Source organism: Rattus rattus, chromosome 4, assembly GCF_011064425.1.
Source record: "Rattus rattus isolate New Zealand chromosome 4, Rrattus_CSIRO_v1, whole genome shotgun sequence".
In the NCBI taxonomy this organism is placed as follows: domain Eukaryota; kingdom Metazoa; phylum Chordata; class Mammalia; order Rodentia; family Muridae; genus Rattus; species Rattus rattus.
This window is the reverse complement of record NC_046157.1, coordinates 26449414-26467397: the sequence shown is the minus strand read 5'-3', so window position 1 is coordinate 26467397 and position 17984 is coordinate 26449414. Positions and strand designations below refer to the sequence as shown.

The 17984-nt window shown below is 41.5% G+C and overlaps 1 protein-coding gene across 5 annotated transcripts in view; it reads right to left on the bottom strand.

Moving 5' to 3' along the window:
- Lsamp (limbic system associated membrane protein) overlaps positions 1-17984 on the bottom strand; it is a 2154604-nt gene that overhangs the window by 636907 nt on the left and 1499713 nt on the right. For 2 of the 5 annotated variants that reach the window (XM_032899156.1, XM_032899158.1), the window contains exons 1-2: positions 7141-7309; positions 6135-6213 (exon numbers count right to left, since the gene is read on the bottom strand). In XM_032899156.1, coding sequence (XP_032755047.1) covers positions 6135-6213; positions 7141-7294 — 233 coding nt within the window. In that variant the 5' untranslated portion in view covers positions 7295-7309. Of the gene's footprint in view, positions 1-6134; positions 6816-7140; positions 7310-17984 lie in introns of those variants that run through there. The other 3 variants (XM_032899159.1, XM_032899160.1, XM_032899157.1) reach the window with 2 other exon arrangements.

Sequence of the window (17984 nt, the reverse complement as noted above, 5' to 3'; positions counted from 1 at the left end):
CTGGCGAAAAACAACCACTCTTAAATCCAGCCTAGCCTAAATCATAAATTGAGCGTAGGGTGATAAGTTTTAAGAATTCAAGCTTTGACACAATTTCAATAGATATTATGTAAATTGGGTCTATAATAAAGTTACCCTGCTTTTTATTATATTGTAGGGATGAAATCATATAGAAAAGAGGTGCAACTCTGGCAATCTCCCTCACTCAAATGGATTTGTATCTTTTTGTCTGATGCCCATATATTTTAAACCACAGAAGACTTTCAAACTTTACTGCATGCCTGTTAAGTGCTGCCTCGAATATGGTTTGTGAAGGTGATTTTTTTTTTCCACCTACTAATCTGGTGTTTCTCCATTCTGTGTACATAAATGAGTCATTAAATACAAGAAGCAACAAGGAAAGCCTAAGCACTTCCTCCAACCAATCCAGGAAAGATGTTCTGAGTGTCAGGAATCTCCGGCTTCAGTGACTTCCAGATGCTTGTCAGGGGAAATGCCTGGCTGTGAGTACTCAGGGAGTTCCCAACTAGAAAGTGCTTAGGAATTCTTGGGGATTTTGTCTTAATATGAAGATTCTGAGAGTCAATTTGGGGTTGATTCAGATTTTTGTTGGTAGCATGTGATTGATATTTCCGGTGCTCATCTGTGGACCACGTTGATATGAAAACATCCCGGTGTTCCTCAAACTGCAGGCCAGGGCTGTGGCCTCAAAGCCCCTAAATACTCGCAAAAATGCAAATTGTCAGACTACCCTAGAGGCCCACAGAATCAGACATTCTGTAGGCAGGAAATCTACGTAAAGTTCTTATCTGCTCAAGTCAGTGGTTCTCAATCTTCCTAAGGCTGCTATCCTTTAATACAGTTCCTTATTTTGTGGTAACCCCAACCATAAAATTATTTTTGTGGCTACTTCTTAAGTGTATTTTGGCTACTGTTATGAATCATAGTCAATCCCTGTGTTGTCAAATGGTCTTAGGCAACCCTGTGAAAAGGTCCTTTGACTCTCAAAGGGGTTGAGATCCGTAGACTGAGAACAACCACTGGCTCAAGTGATCCAATTCAAGAAACAGAGTTCTTATATAATTGTTTCCTGAAGGAAAAACATCTGGCTGCTTATGGCTGGAGCATGAGGGGGTCCTTATTCTTATACAGCACTTTACCGTTCAACAAACTTTCCTTCTTTACCTATTGTGGGCTTCTTAAAATAATCCTGTACAGTAGCTAAAATAGATAGTTTCAGTATTTTCAAATTTGAAGCTGCAGCTCAAAATAATTCAGGGATTTGCACAAAGTCATAGCCTACAAGGAGCGATCCAAATTTAGAACCTAGATCTTCTGAGTCTTGGGAACCCAGAGGCAATACATACGGAGAACAGGGCCATCCATTGAAACCTCCAAGCAACAGCTTGGAGAAATGGTATCTCTAGGGCGCAGGTGATGGCAAGAAGAGGCTAGCACATTCAGGCCACTTCCTATCAGGTGAGTCACAGCTGTTTGTACTTGAAGCTAGCTCTAATCCCTTTTGGCTGGAGTTTGCTGTTATGCAGGATCAGCTTTGGGAAACACAAATGCTGGACCTTCAACAATTGACTTAGGGCATGAATCACCACAGTTGTCCAATCCATTTGAAGTCAAAATTACATAAATCAGGAAAATTGCCTTCCCTTTACATCGTGTGTGCATATATATATATATATATATATATATATATATGTATACACACACACACACTTGCTTGACATTTACAGAAATGCAAAAATTCAGCTTGCCATTGTCTCATGAGGTTTGTCTGTTTTGTTTCTTGGGCCATAAATGACAGCAAACAGCATAATTCATGGGTGCATAAACAGTCCTTAGTAAAGTGTATATAAAATGCCATAATCCTAGATGATTGACAGCATGTTGAACTCCAGTCTTTACAACATACATTTAATGAAGGATTTTATGGGCAATGGATGATCCTTAAACTATTAGTGATAGCCAATAAATTTTGATTACCTTTAGTGACTTAGCTACAGAGAAAGCAAAGCTCATAATTGTCACAGACTCTCATTGAAGGCCCACAAAGTTTGTTTTCAAATAGTGAATTATAAGTAGTAAAAAAAAAATAAAGAAATCGCATATGGTGCCAGGAGTTTGTTTGAGTGTTGACACTTTCTTAGTGAATGTAGGCGTTCCAGATGCCTTATAGAAGAGGAGTCATGTTTCCTCTTGAAGTCTGAGCAAGATTTATTATATTTTATTGTCAAATAATTCATCTTTTTTGTTGTTTCTTTCCCCCCTTTAGTACAGAAACAAGCAGGGAAGTAAATACATTTGGGAAAATAAAAATTAACTAACTATCACATTACCACTTAGTTTCTCTCTAAATCCCATATACTTATTGGATATATTTTCACTTAAATGGGGAAAGTATTACCATCATTGAAATATTATAATGCCCTGCAATTCCATCAAAGAAAGATGGAATTATAAATATCTAGTTCGATATCTCAATTTTATATTAATTACAATCTCATTGTTGGGTAGACTTTCCATTTTACCATATATATGCTCATATTATATCTCCCTAGGTTTATGTATATGAATAGTTACAAAGAAACTTCGGTCAGTACATACACCGTAATAAAAACGTTTCTTGAGCCACTGTAGTTGTTTGAGATCTAGTACCCTATGAATGTCTTTCCAGATATGTGCTGCTAATACCGAGGAGTGGTCAGTGTGTTCATTGAAACGTCATAATTTGCAAGTATGTTATTGAGTCCCACCTATTTCCAATTGTCTATGGTTTATAAAGAGAGGTACATGGGTTTCAATCCATCAAGATTAAACATCGTGGATGTCTGTGTTCAGGTTCAAAAGTTAGTAAGAGCAGGACTTGAACTTCCAACAATTGATGAAAGCCCTATTAAAGTGGTGAAGTAGGTGGGCTCTGTTAAAAACAAACACAGAACAGCAACAACAACAACAACAACAGAACTTGAGTCTGCATCGTGAGTAAAGGCCCAGAGATAAGTATGTACCACATGGCACTCCTCTGCCTAGCAGTCTAAAGGCGCGTTCAGACTCACTCTATTTAGAAAGGAACTTCGGGCGCTACATGGCTGCTGACTTCCAGATCTGTGGCTCGCACTCTGGTTCCTTGGCTTCATCAGGTTCTCCTAGGAGTTTTATGAGGACTTGAGGTATCCTCTAAGAAAAGCCAGGTTAGGCATGCATGTGTCAAGCTATTTCTTTCAAGTTTGGCCATAATTATGCAGTTTTCTTCAAAAAGAATAGCAATTATAGAATATGAAAGCAAGGTGTTCACTTCCTTATTACTACGCACAATGGGACTAAAGGTTATATTAAACCACGGTCAACTCTGAAGTGCCAACGGAAACACTTGTTTTATGGAAAGAAGAAAGTAAATGTTTAGAAGACTTGTCAGCTAAGTTCCTGTCATCGCAACATCAGAACGACAAGCCTCCCTTGTCTCCTATTGCCATCCCCAACTATTCAGGGCCACACACTCACTAAGAGAGGATTTTTCTCTCCGTGCCGTTTCAGTTTCTCAGTGCCAAGCATCTACTGTGGCTGCCAATGAATCAAGTTCTCCTTCCTCTCCTCCCCTGGAAGCTCACACTCCTAGCAAAATGTCAGAAACAAAGTGGAAGCATGCCTTTCCCAGGCTAGCCTTGCAAACAGAAAGGAACAGCACTATTCCTCACCAGGAAGCTGACCCACAAAGCAGACTGGATCCAGTTTGGGGACTGAGAAGAAAGGCAGCTAAGGAAACAAAGGTAACTCTCAGCACAGTTCCTTCTGACAGGGCTCCACCAACCTCAGAAATAAAGCCTTGTCTCAGTCCAGGAAAATAAAAAGGAGGGCATGTCAGGTGAGGGCTGGAGAAGCAGTGGACTCATAGGTGACTCCTCTGCATGCTGTTTGTCTGTCTTCCCTCTCCCTGGGAATAACTGGAGCTGAATTTGTTGCCTTTTCTCAGACTCCATTTCTACGCTGCTGTAATATCTGATAAAGTATGATAATCAAAACAAAACAAAACAAAATTCCTATTTCTTTGAGCAATCATCATGCAAACCCTTATCTATATGACATACAGATATTTATGTAATGAGAATGCCTCTCCTAGATGTAGACATCTATGCGTTCCCTACATGGAAGTGTGAGAATGCATTTATTCTGCTCATTAAGCATAGTCATTTCCCTGACTATACCTTAGGAGGCAGGTGGTGCCGACTTACAAAGACATCGCGAGCTTTTCAAAAACTTAAATCAAGTTTTATACATTCAGAGTAGACACATGTCTCACCTTGAATCTTGCAATCTGGGAAAAAACAAGTCACTTCTAGAGCAAGCATAAACGTAGAACTTGGCTGCTAGCAAAGGGTTAAAGATGTTAGGGACTATGAATGTCAGCAGCGGAGACGGCATGCTTGTGTGTTTGCAAAAATATTTTCTGCATTATGTCCAAATCCCTTTGCAAACAGATAAATTACTCTATAAATCGTATTACCCCCGTGCGGATAAATCACACATGCAGGTTTACAAAGCTGGAGAGCTACAAGGGGAAGTCCGCTCTGGTTAGGAGTGTATTTGGGATTCTTCATTACTCAAAGCTCAGGGAATGAGGAAATAAGTACTCACACACTATCATGTGCTCGCTCCCTTGCCGTCTGGAGCAACACATGTACACATACACCACACTCGTGCACACGCAGAGCACGCCAAATCACACCACACACAGTTTCATCTCTAACAAGGCTAGAGACTCCAAAGCAGGACATTCCGTGAGAGCCAACCAAATTTATTTCTGAGAAAAGAAAAGAAAACTTTGCTGCTGTAGGCAGCTCTGACACAGAACTGCTCCCTGATGCCCCGGGGTTTATGCGCTATCAGCACCTTGCACACAGATTAGAGGTTGATTTTCTATGGCATACTGTTTTTTTATTGCCACAGCCAGCAATATTACCTAGATAGACAGACCAACACCGGGTCATTATATTTGGAAGAAATGGGATTTTAAAAGATCTCCAAGGAAAAGACTTTCTTCTTTCCTCCTCTTTTTTCTATTATCTGTCAGAGTCAAGTAACGCTGGGGTGGGGGAAGGTAGAAGAGAAATACAGGATGGACACTCTGAGCTTTAAGGAAATAGAGTAATGACTAGGTATCATCCAAGTCTCTCTACCTTAGAAGGGTCAAACTCTCAAGGACTTGGGATGCTTTTCCAAATCTCCATCCCAAATTATATTGCAGGGCTTGGCAGAGCTTCCTAGGCATAAGACTTTGAACTCTATAATCAATTTGCAGTATCTAATGTAATGTCAGGGAAATGCCTTCTCCACCTCTGTTTAAGTTTTCTATTCTTAAAGGCCTGCCATTAGGTTGGATCCTTTTCTTCCATTCTCCTCACTCTTGTGTTGATTTCTGTCCCCATTTCAAAAAAGCCTCAGTAATCATCCAAAGTTGTAAGACTGATTTATTGCCTAAGATGTCAATTCAGAGATCGTTACAGAAAGTCTTCTATCAGAACTACTGCTAGGGCAGACTGAGCCTTGCTGAGCAACACACGCACGCGCGCGCGCGCACATAGACACACACACACACACACACACACACACACACACACACACACACACTCACACACACGAACAAGGAGAATGCAGTCGTATGTACCACGCTTTGAAAGCCATAACTCAACAACTCTTGTGTCTGAATCCAGGAACCTCAACAAAACTCTTAAGTGCCAAGCGTGAGCAATTACCACAGCATGAATACAGCCCAAAGCCACTAACGCCATAGATAAAGTTCGGCTTTCTTGACTGGAGAAAACAACGTTCAAAGAACCGAACAACATTCCGAAAGCACCCGGCTCTGGACAGGGACCAGATTCCCTTGAATTTTGTTTCCGGCTAAATCTTCAAGTCAATGCAAGGACACACACACACACACACACACACACACACACACACACACACACACACACACACACACACACACACACACGCCCACAAACCCAGGGCAGCTGGAGTTCAATATCACACACACACACACACACACACACACACACACACACACACACACACACACACACACACACACACACATTAGAAAAGTTGCTCACAAGCCCTACCTGAGGATGGCCGTGTCCCCCTGCCTCACGGTGATGTTGTCCGTGCCTCGGTTAAAATCCACGCTGCGAACGGGCAGTCCTGTGGGAAGAAGGCAGAGCAGTCTCAGTAGGACCAGCGGCAACTGTTTCCGATCAGGTTGAACTCTCCCGACCATGGTGGCCTCGGCGAGTTGGTCAGCGGTGGACTCGCGTGTGCGCGCTGCTGGCCACGGAGAGGGGCTCTAGCGCGCGGGGCTCGCAGCCACTGCCAAGGCTGCTCGGGCGGGTCCAGCGCTCACTCCCTTCCACTTTGCCTCGCTCTTTTCCCTCGCTCAGTCTCTTTCCCCTCTGAGATTTAACAAAGCCCTCATCAAATCCAAGCAGGAGTGGGGGAGAAAGTGGAGGAACAAATTTTCCGAAGGACTAGTGCAAATATAAAATGCTTTAATGATGAGGAGGCGACTGTCAATGGCAGGGGTGCTTCCTTAGACTCTCTGTAGCTGGCTGCTTCTCTGCCAGCGTCTGGGCTGAGCTCCTTCTCTCTGTAACCCACTTTCCCAGGCAGCAGGAGAGCCTGCCAGGGAGAGTAAAGAAACAGCCTCTCGCAGCAGCAGCAGCAGCAGCAGCAGCAGCAGCAGCAGCAGCGGCAGCAACCCAGGAGCTCTCTCCCCCTCCTCTTTCCTGTTTCTCCCTCCAGTCCCTGTTCTCTCTCTACTCAGCACCTCCCCTATCCTGCTGGTTTTCAACAGCCCCGCCACGTCATCCCCTCCTCCCACCCCTCAGCGTGGCCCCTTGCTTTGCACAACTGCCCCCTTCACCAGCAGCCAGTCTCAATGAAAGCCTGATGCGCCTTTGGGTTGTCAGGACAACAGCTCCATCTGAGGCCTGGCTGATTTCCTTAAGAAGAGGGGATGGGGCTCAGAGGTACTGTTAAGACAGGGAAGAGGAGGTGGACTTAAGCTATAAAAGAACAGGAGAGAGGGTCCGGGAAAGAAGAGCAAAGGCATGGCAAGAAAGAACCGCAAACCTTCACAAACGAAGCCACATATACATGGATAGGAAGTCATACTGCAGAATGGACCAGAAAGATGAGGAAAGGAGAGGAAACAGACCAGGCTGAGTCTCAAACTGAAAGCCAAGGTTGATTTTGAAGTCCTGGCCATGGCTTTCCACACTCCCATGGTATTCACCCTTTCTCCTCTCCTGAAGTATTTAAAAGGTTTATTTTCTCTCTCCTCTTCCTTCCCTCCCCCTCTTGAAAACCCCTTATGAAAGATGGATGGGAGACAATGCTGGTATTGAGTGGTCCCGGGTGTGAATGCTTGTCTTGTCTTCCCCAAGTGCCAGCCTCAGCAGCTGATCCTTGATCCCCAAATCAACTTCACTCTCCAGGAAACCCGCAGGCAGACACATGAGTGACGGGGCTTGGGATAATCGTCCACATGACACACGTTGCAGAAAGCTCACCAGTTTGTAACGCCACTTGCTTCCTAGACAAGAGATCTTCTTTGCAAGGAGATCTAAGTCTACAGACAGCACTCTACTGAAAGCAGATGTCCAGCAAGTGTAAGGAACTAGCATTTGTCACCCTTACACAGCTACCCAAGGGGTGAACACCAGAGTCACTCAAGTGAGAGTTTCAATGTCAGACAGTTCCTCAGCCCTGAGGCTGAAGACTTTTCTGTCCTGAATATTCTCTCTTTCCTCTCCCTCCCTCTCCCTCTCCCTCCCCCTCCCTCCCTCCCCCCTCCCCCTCCCCCCCTTCCCCTCCCCTCCCCCCCCCCTTCTACTTCCCCTCCTCCTCCCCTTCCCCTCTCCTTCCCCTCCTCCTCCCCTCCCCTCTCTCTCCAAGCATTCACAGAGTACAAAAATCAGTGTTATAAACTCTACAAAACAAATTGTAGTCAGCTTCCTATGGTTGATATTACAAGACTCAGTTCTCCAATCAAGAGGCAGCAAATACTCCCAGGTCCCAGGCTGTATGCAAAGGAGGCCTGAGGCAGACTTTCAGGGTTTGAGCAAGCAAACCACCCTCAGACCCCAAGAATAATCAATCACTCTTGGTTTCCTTTTGGCCTCTTGTCACCAGCAGAGCTTTTGAATTTCAACTGTTTCCTCTGTGATAGCAAGGACATTTGACAAGGGCAACAGTACATGGCTTCTTAGTTACGGTGATAGAACAACATGGTGGGGAAAGGTTTGGCTGGCTTACACTACTACATCACAGTCTATCATTGAAGAAGCCAAGACAGGAACTCAAGGCAGGACTTTGGAGGCTTAAAGCTCCTCATGGCTTGGTCCTGCCAAGACTGAACCCCCAGTGAACGTGATTGTTGGGGGGAGGGTGGGGAGGGGAACACCCATATAGAAGGGGAGAAGGAGGGGTTAGGAGAATGTTTGCCTGGAAACTGGGAAAGGGAATAACAATCGAAATGTAAATAAGAAATACCCAAGTTAATAAAGATGGGGGAAAAAAAAAAGAATCTCTCTTCTCCTGCACAGCTAAGATTGTGTGAAGCTGAGTAAACTAAGTAGGACACATGGTTACCTCAGACATTTGTGACTAAATCACAGTAAGGGGAAGGAGCTATGAAACCCCAGGAGAACTCAAGCCCTAAGCAGTTATTCACAGCTGGCATTTGCCTTGTACCCCAGAATATTTAAAGGAATTTTTTGGACAGCATTTTATCAGTTAAAAGGTAGATGACTTCCTACAGATTATGTGGGAAAAAAAGGTGTTTTGTCTTTGAAGAAAATACCTTAAAGTATCGGAATCTGAATTGTCCCAATTCAAGGTTTATAGAGTCAATTCCTTTTATTTTCACATAAATCAAGATGTCCTCTGTCAGTGGTGATGAGTCTGTCATCTTCTAAGCCAGGAATGAACCACGCCTGGCTCGGACACGGCTGTTGAAATTTTGAGCTCATTTTATCAGTGAAGAAATGGCTGGATAAAGTGGTTAGTTGAATCATAAGTTCTGTAATTGTCAATGTGAATGGAACAAATGAGTTTCGCATGCTTAAGGGGTTGGCATCAAGACTCCAAGGGGAAGAGCATCTCGTCTTCCCATACATTGCCAACAGACTTGACCATCCCTGCCAAGGATATTGTTGCTTTCTGAAATGGACAATTTGCTTACACAATGACTTAGATAGAGGATATGCTGTCTTGTTGTTAGGTGTCCTCTAATGTCAGAAGGAAAAAATAAAGAGATGGAAGACGGAGGCATTACAGGATGCCTTAATTCCACTGAACATGCTAGGAAAGTGGTGTTGTCCACTGGGGACACAGTGTATTCCTAGATGTCATGGCAAGAAGGACTAGACTCAACTAGAATCAATGAAATGCCTCAGTGGATAGGACTTTGTCTTAAGAAAGGAATAGACTTTTTGTTTATTTATTTGTATGTTTTTCAGGACAAAAAGGATGATATAATAGTAGTACTTTTTGTGTGAAAGACGTCAACACATGACTATTAACTAATTCCTATACTAGTTCCCATTAACTAATTCTTGCTACTAGTAGGGGTGACCTCCTAGGAGCTGTTTAGAGCAAACATGATGTTTGAAACCCAATGCACAAAATAATTCACAGAAGTAGGATCAGGAATGTAGTACTTGTAGTTAATGAGTCACACTTTGGATTTGTCTCTGTAGCCCTACTAAGAAAAAGATATTACATAGTCAAGATTATAATCACAATCAAAATAGAAAGAATTACACTAATTAAGAAGACAAAAACCAAAAGTACATATTTGCATAGGAAAAAATACAATATATATATATATATATATATCTTTATTAAGCTTAGTCTGGTTCTTGGGGCAACTTTTGTTTCACGTAATTGACTTGTTGTGAGCACATAAGGTAAAACACAATCTTTAAAGAATGGTCACAGTTTAGAGAATCTAAAAGCAGAATGTTCAGCGACTCAGCCCAACTCAAGAAGAATTTCAGACAGGAAGCTTATTAATAAAGTTGATAATTCAGTGGAATTTACATTCAGGTGGAACTTAAGGAACTTCTCTCTCCCAACACTTGGCCCCAAAGGAGAGTTTATGATTGTTAAATATAAGAAGGGAAGGATGGTGGACTTTCCTCTCCCACTCATAGTGTAAGCACCAGCCTTCATAGAGTAATGAATCCATCAACTTCCCCTGGCCTGGTGCAGTGTAGACTTTCAGACAATCCCCTCTTCATGCCCTCATTGAGCCTTGGTTTGCTCTCTTAAAATACCCTACTTTCTTATACTCATGGTCAGTCCCCTCCAAACTACCTTACTATTAACTCCTCTACTGCTTTCCTTTCTTAGACATGTCGAGAGGGAAACGGATAGGTGACTTTCCGAAAGGTGTACAGGCTATTTTTCTAGAATCACTCTATACATCCTTGTGAGCAGCTTGGCAAAAATGAACATACTTGGGTTATTTGTGAGGCGAGCATGGCTGTTAGCCATATGAAACAGCCATCATCACCCAAGTAAGATGATCTTAACTACTACTTTAAAATAACATACTGCCTTTCCAAAAGAGGCTTTAGGAGGTTCTGGCACTCTCCAGAGACAAATGCTGCAAGAAAAACAAAAACTGGCTCACATCTGAGTACCCTAAGGAGCATGAAGCATTTGTTCCCGTGTTTAGCTTTGTAAGGTAGCAGGCTCCCACGAAATCCAAATGCAGCCTGAAATGTACAACTAATTATTTGGCTGCACTGCTTGAATTTTATGCTAAACTTGTATATGACATTATTAATGAACAGTTCAAAATTTCCACAGTTGTAAGGTCTTAATCCTAACATCATGTCTGCACTCTCCTTTCGTAAGTAGAATTAGCATGTCCACATGAGCTAGAAATGCAGAATTGTTAAAACTTCCGGATCCCTTGCTATCGTATCCTCATTGATTTCATTATAAGCTAGCAGTGTTCAGGTACTTTGTCATGTGCTCATGAGTATGGCATTATCTTGGGATTTGTCATCGGAATTTGGTACCTTTAAATTTAACTTTATTCATATACACCTTCCTGTCTCGAAAAACTCTTCGGCCCCAAGTCAGTTAAAGTCCAGTTTTCCCTCATAGGCCCTCAGTGATGTAAAACCCCTGACTGGAAAGTCTGCACGTCGAAAATCAGTCTAAGGTTTGCTTTTAGTGCATGTCATGGTTCATTGTTATCAAATCAGTCCTCGGCCTCTAACAATGTGGGTTTTGCTCACTTGTTCTATTTTTACAGGCATCAGTGCTTGGATGTGTCCCAGTTTCACAAGGTCTTGGAAATTGCTCAGCTACCTGTGTCCCCACATTTCACTTCTGCTCTTGGTTACTGCACTCCCTGTTACTAGCACACTGGTGCCCCCATACACGTAACTCATTTTTCTTTTTATTTCAAAGAATTATATGCACTGGCCACACTGGCCTTGGGCTCACCGTTTTCTTAGATTTTTAGCTCCACCATCATGGGCACCACTCACAAGGCGGTAACCGTGTCCCAGCGATGTTGGATCTGAATTGCTTCTGCTCTATCGGGATACCTTTCGTCTAATGGGAAGGACATTGGAGCATCTGTGAAGATGGAGGGAACAACACTCCAGAGGAACAGAATATCAGTATCGCAACTCAGGAAATTCTACCTTCTATCAAGGCTGCTTGTAGTGAACTTAATTCCTGCACTCAGAAAATAGATCAAGGAGGAATGAGGAAGAGTAGAAGCAGAGTACTCTATGTTTTTTTTTCCCGGAGCTGAGGACCGAACCCAGGGCCTTGCACTTGCTAGGCAAGCACTCTACCACTGAGCTAAATCCCCAACCCCAGCAGAGTACTCTAAAATGAAGTATAAGCTTATGACTCACTCAGTCACTCAGTATGTGTTCATTGATATGGTAGTGACTTAGAGAACCAAGCCTCTGAGCTCAGAGAATCTGCAGCCTAGAACCCAAAATAAATATTAAGCAAGTAAATATATTCATATTTTGTGCAAAGTGAAACCTGTGGGAGAAGAATATGGGTGACAGGGTATAAATGTGCTATGGATATTATGAGGAAAAGAGACATAAACAAAGCTAGCTTGAAGCAGAGTCTTAAAAACATGAGAAGGAAGACATGAGAATGTCAAGAAGGTATCTTGAGGTTTAAAAAATTGCATGTTAAAGGCATTTAAATAATAATATGTACATGCTATACCTTTCAGCAGAGAGGAAAGCGAAGCCCCTACAGAGCAATTTATGTGTATGCTGCAGTGTAGAGTAGGGAAGAAACGGATGAAATTATACATTAAGAATCATTATATCATAATGAAACCATTCTAAGATTAGGAATCTATGTTGTATTCTAGTAATAATGGACAAAGGTTTGCAACGAATGGTTTAAATGATTCAATTGACATTTTGCAAAGAGTGTTAAGAATACAACATGAATGATGCATTATCTCAAAACTTCAATAGAAATGAAGAATCAAAGAGAAGGGTGTCTTAGTTCCTCAGTGCAGACTAGCATAGGCTATGGGATGATGCTGAGTTAAAAGGGAAGATGAAATTGACTGGACAGGCTCAGGATGGGTGCTTTCTCCTCAAGTGTCTATATTCTGCCATAAATAATCTCTGCTTTTCTCAGGTGAGCCTCTAACCTCACTCTATTGGTTTAACTCTGGTGCACGCCTTTGAAAAGGTACCACTCCTCATGGCAAGAGCTGAGAGAAAGCCGAGTAGACTGTCATTAATATCAACTCTACAGAAAAAAAAAAGTTCCTATTGCTTGCCAAGTGTAAAAGCTGCATGCCCTTAATTATGGTTCTTATATGTTAATGGAATATCAGTAAAGTAAAAAAGAGTTTGTAAAAATTTTGTTAAAGAATAATGAATGCATAACTTGATGGACAGATGTCATACAATAGCTAAAGTTTACTAAATATATTTTTGCATATCTATATTTTCCAGATGATAGCTAACCTGTTCAATTTGAATGGAGTGCCTAGCTAAATATCTTGAGGCTATAAGTCATGTAAATAACACTAATATATTTTCTCCAGAGCTTACTGACAATATTGAGCTCCAGGGCAAGTCTAGTGCTGGGTCATTATATTAACCGAAGTGTCCCAGAAGTGTGCATGCTTCAAAGTAGCTTCTTTTCCTCTCTGGCTTATCATTTACATTTTTGGCCCTCTCCAGTTTGAGTAATGAATGTAGACGCATTGCTTAGATGAGAGGAAAGGAACTCACAGGACCGATCTCATCAGTCAGTTGCTATATATGAGAACATTCATAAATATTATTAATAAATATGTGAAAGCACCATGTAGCAGCTCCTATGCTGAGATCTGAGACGTTCACCGATATACAAAACTGACAATCTACCCTAGTGTGGCTCTCACAGAGGCATTACATTAAAAGCCCATCCTTGAGAGAGACAAACATGATTTAGAGTAGAGTTTTAGAGTAGGCTTTCCAATGGCGAAGGGCCAAAATTAGCCACCACATATATCCAACACTCACCTTGGTTCTCAGCGGGACTGAAATATAATAAAACTCAGACTACTTATCCAAGAACTCACAGCCAAAACATTACAACCAGGTGAGCACTTCTGTAGCAGAGAATGAGGGGCCGTAAGCAGGGATTGCCTTATGAGAGAATAGAATGTAAAGAAGATAAACCAGAAGGGGTTTTGGGAGAAAGTGGTATTTTATGTACTCCTAGAATGCATGCAAGGAGAGGGCAGTAATGCCCTTTGCAAGGGGTAGCTATGTGAACCAGCCTGTGATGAAGGATGGAAATCCAATATCTGACTGAAGCTTGGGATTCTGTCTAGAGAAAAGTTCCGAACTCATTGAAGGAAGAGTTCCATTTCATCCCATAGTTTCAAAGCTACTTTAGATTTTGGAAAAGCCGGGAGACCTATGAGTCATCAGAGTGGTAGAAAGTTCAATGAGGAAGTTAGTCAGAAGCCTGAACTGAAGTTGTTAAAGTCATAATAAGAAAGGTAAACATCATCAACTATGTACACATTTTTCTTCCAAAAGAGTTGTAAGAAAAGGAAGCCTTTGCTCCAATTTCCATTAACTGAGAAGACAAGTTGTAGAAAAGTGGGTAGCGGGAAAGATCGGAAAAAGTTAAAGTGGAAAATCATTATTTTAAAGTGAGGGTCGCTGAAGTGCTTGACAAGCATGCTAATGAGTTTGACCTTCATTCGATAGGCAGTAGGGAATCGTTAAAAAAGTTGAGCAAGTGAATGACATAATCGGATCTGTGTTTTAGGAAGATAACTTACTGGCCCTGGAGTAGGACATACCCTGGGACAAGTCAAAGTTGGGAAGTGCCTGTTGTAAAGTATCTGATAGAGCAAAAGCAGGACTTGAAGAAAGCAGGCTTCAGCACAGTGACAAGGGAAAAGAGGAAGCAAAAGCCTGCAGAAGAATGTCACCGAAAACTGACGGGACCTGTCAATTGGGTATGGGAATAGAAGAAATGGAAAAGGCAAAGGATTTCTCTGCCTTCTATCTTCTTTCTGCTTATAGTTTTGGCTAATAAAAATGTGAAATTCGAATTATTTTAAAAGAGCTAAATTTATGGGAAATTTGGAAATTCTACTTTTAGATCTCTGGCCTGGCTCCCAAATCGGTATCCAAATAACCTGTACTCCCAGATGGGCATGATTATGAAATTGTCATAGAAATATGATCCTCTTCACAGAGGGGCTGTCTTTGAGGTCCAATGAACTAAGTCCAGAAAGTCCAATTCTTTCCCCATAATTTTTGTTAGCTTCTCTCTAGTCTGTGTCTGTGCAAACTCAATATATTTATATAGCATAATTGTTTGCTGATAATGAATTTCATCCTGACTTTTACAAATGCATGTCCCGATAGCAATTGAGCTGATTTCACTTTCAAGAAGAAAAAGGATCTGAACTTGTCTCCCTCTGCTGGTTATACGCTGAGGTATCATGGTGCTTATTTAACTAGAATAATAGAAAGAAGGAGAAATACCCGATAATAAGATAATAATTTCCTTTTTACAATTATAGGGCTTTGCCGTTCACAACGTGCAGAGACACACATCATTTCACGGGTTGTCTTTATGGCAGTTCTGGGAGATAAACAGTGGGAGCATTGCCACCGCAGTGGTTAGGAAGTCATTCTGAGACTCCAAGCCAGTAAGCTCACATATGAAATTAGAGGAAAATCAGGAGGCATATGTAATTAGAAAAAAAAGTTCCAGTGTTAAAGATAGGGGCGATCTGGATCTTTCTGTTTACTCCTTTCCAATTTTACAGCTGAAACATGGAACTGAGATGTTTACTCAGTGCCTCACTGTTGTATAGCTGAGAAGGAGAGTAGATATAGCTCTTCAGAAACAGTGAGACTCGTATTTATAGAACAACACCTAGAAAGCATTCTTTATACTACCCCATGCTTCCTGTCTAATAATTCTGGGATATTAATACTTTGCCCACCCGCCCTGTAGCATGGCCTATATGGATTTGGGTCCTCTCACAATTAATAATCAAGAAAATGTACTGTAGACATCTTCACAGGCAAATGTGGTGTCGCTCTGGGGTCCCCTCTTTTCCGGTGTGTCCAGTTAACAGCTGGACCTAACTCTGGAAAACTTATAAGCAAGTAAGCAAAAAAGGAAGGATGAAAACACAGGCAAAGAAGTCAGTAGGTCAAACAAAAAAAAATGCAAGACTGAGTTACTATTCACATACAGAAGGGATCTATGCAGCTTGGGACTCTGAAACGTCAGGAAGGAGCGCAGGTTTGAGACACGTTGAGGTATCCGATAATGTGTGAGCAGAACACCTTGGCATGGATTCCCTCACCACAGCGCTGCCTGGCACTGTCTTCTAGTTTTCTCTATACTCACTTACAGGCAGTCTATAACAATTAGTAATCGGGAAAATGTCAGGAGAGTGCACACAGGCAAATGGTGGCCGTAACTCCTCAACCGAGGCTCTCTCTTTTCAGATGTGTGAAGACATGGATCAGCACCATAGTCTCCCACGTTGTCCCATTCATAATGAGTGTGCCCATTCTTTCATGGATGGAAATAGAAACCGATAAAAATAAATTATACTTGCTTGTGGGTGATTTACAATTCTAACTTCTGTAGGACTATGGATATTATGCAAGAAGAGCTAAAGTCAATGCATTTCAGATTTCTAAAGAACATTTTTAATGTAAGTATACTATAGTAAATCTTGATTTTTTTTCCTGACACAGAATAGAGCTCTATGGTGAAAAATTGCAAAGATACTTCAATATCCAAATTTGAAGTATGAAACTGGTTTGTGTAATCTTAACTTATTAAGTCATAATATCTACTTACACAAGAGAGGGGGCCATTAAATACCTAGAATATTAAATCAATACACATAATCTATTCAAAAGGTTGATCTATGAATTATTTTTTGTTTTGAAATCATGTGTATCTATGTGAGCCTCTATAGAGGTGTGTAGGTGCCCATGGAATGGGTAGAGATCTCCTGAACCTGTAATTACAGGCAGTTGTGAGCTGCCTGGTGTACATGCTGGGAATGGAACTCTGGTCATTTAGAGCAACAAGAACTCTAAATGCTGAGAGCTATCTTGGTTCCTGAGAGGTTTTATACATGTGCCTTATTTGAGTGTAAATCATCAGTTAAGAATAGAGGAATAATGACTTTCAAATATAGTACACACATATATAAACAAATACAGACATTGGGGAAAATGAAGACACATAGATTATTTCCAATACATATGCTAAACATTTGCTATACTCGTATTCAAAATCAACTGTCACAATTTTGCAGAACTTTTATTTTGTAGCAGCTACACTCTTTTGTGGCTTTCTCTTTCCCTATGTCAAGACAGCATGACAGAGTATTGATCCTGGGGTGGAAGCAGGCTAATCAGTGAGCACAGAAGTCATCTGGGATGGTTGGAAACAATAGAAATGAACTGATATTTGTGGTTTTGGAGTGTTCAGATGGAGAAAGAGCTTCGATCAGGAAATACCTGGCTTATATGTGAGGACTAGAGAACTTTGAGAGGTGGGAGGTGCGTGAGAGGATGACCAGAGAGAACCATGGAGTAGCAGTGCCAAGGGGACCAGAGGGATGTGAGTCACCACACGGCAGTGAAAGAGAGTAATGTAGGCATCTCAGGGAGGTAGTGTGGGAGCAGTTATTTCTGGAGGCAGAATATTCCTATAGGTCAAATGCTTGGAGACAGTTCCATACCTGCTGTAATGTTAGCACACACAGATTATAAGTGGATAAATTCTGTTTCTCGTAATAATTCAAGCACCTTGCTATTAAGCAATGGTACTTAGACAATTTACAACTTGGTTACACTTTTACAAATTAGAATTACATAAGTTTTGAGTGGTGATGTCATTAGCAAGAACACTAGGTTATTTCATTAAATAATAAGAATTTATTGCTTGTCCAGTCTGTAAGCTATCCTCCAAACGGCCTGCAGGAATAACTCACTGTGGTCACCATGATAAGATTTACTTGTAATAATAACAAAAATAAAGCATTTTAACCTTGTCTGGGAAGAAGATCAACATCTAGTTTTATGGATGATTTAAATATTATATAAATTTGTTTTAAGTATTGAGAAAAGCAAACATCAAGAAATGCAAACATGTGGATTGGTCATTTTCATCTAACACATGGCAGTTAAAACTTAAGGTACTAAAGTCAGAAAGTAGCAGAAAAGGTCTTATATTCTCTGGGAAATAGAAGAGTCTTGGGACAGAAGCCAGGAAATAGAGGGGCACAGACAGTGCAATGTGCTGTTAAGTACTTAAAAGTCTACCCAGTGCTGTCTTCACATGAGGAAAACCACCCAGTTCTCCATTCAAAGGGACGGGTTTCTGAAAGCTACAGGGTCATCATT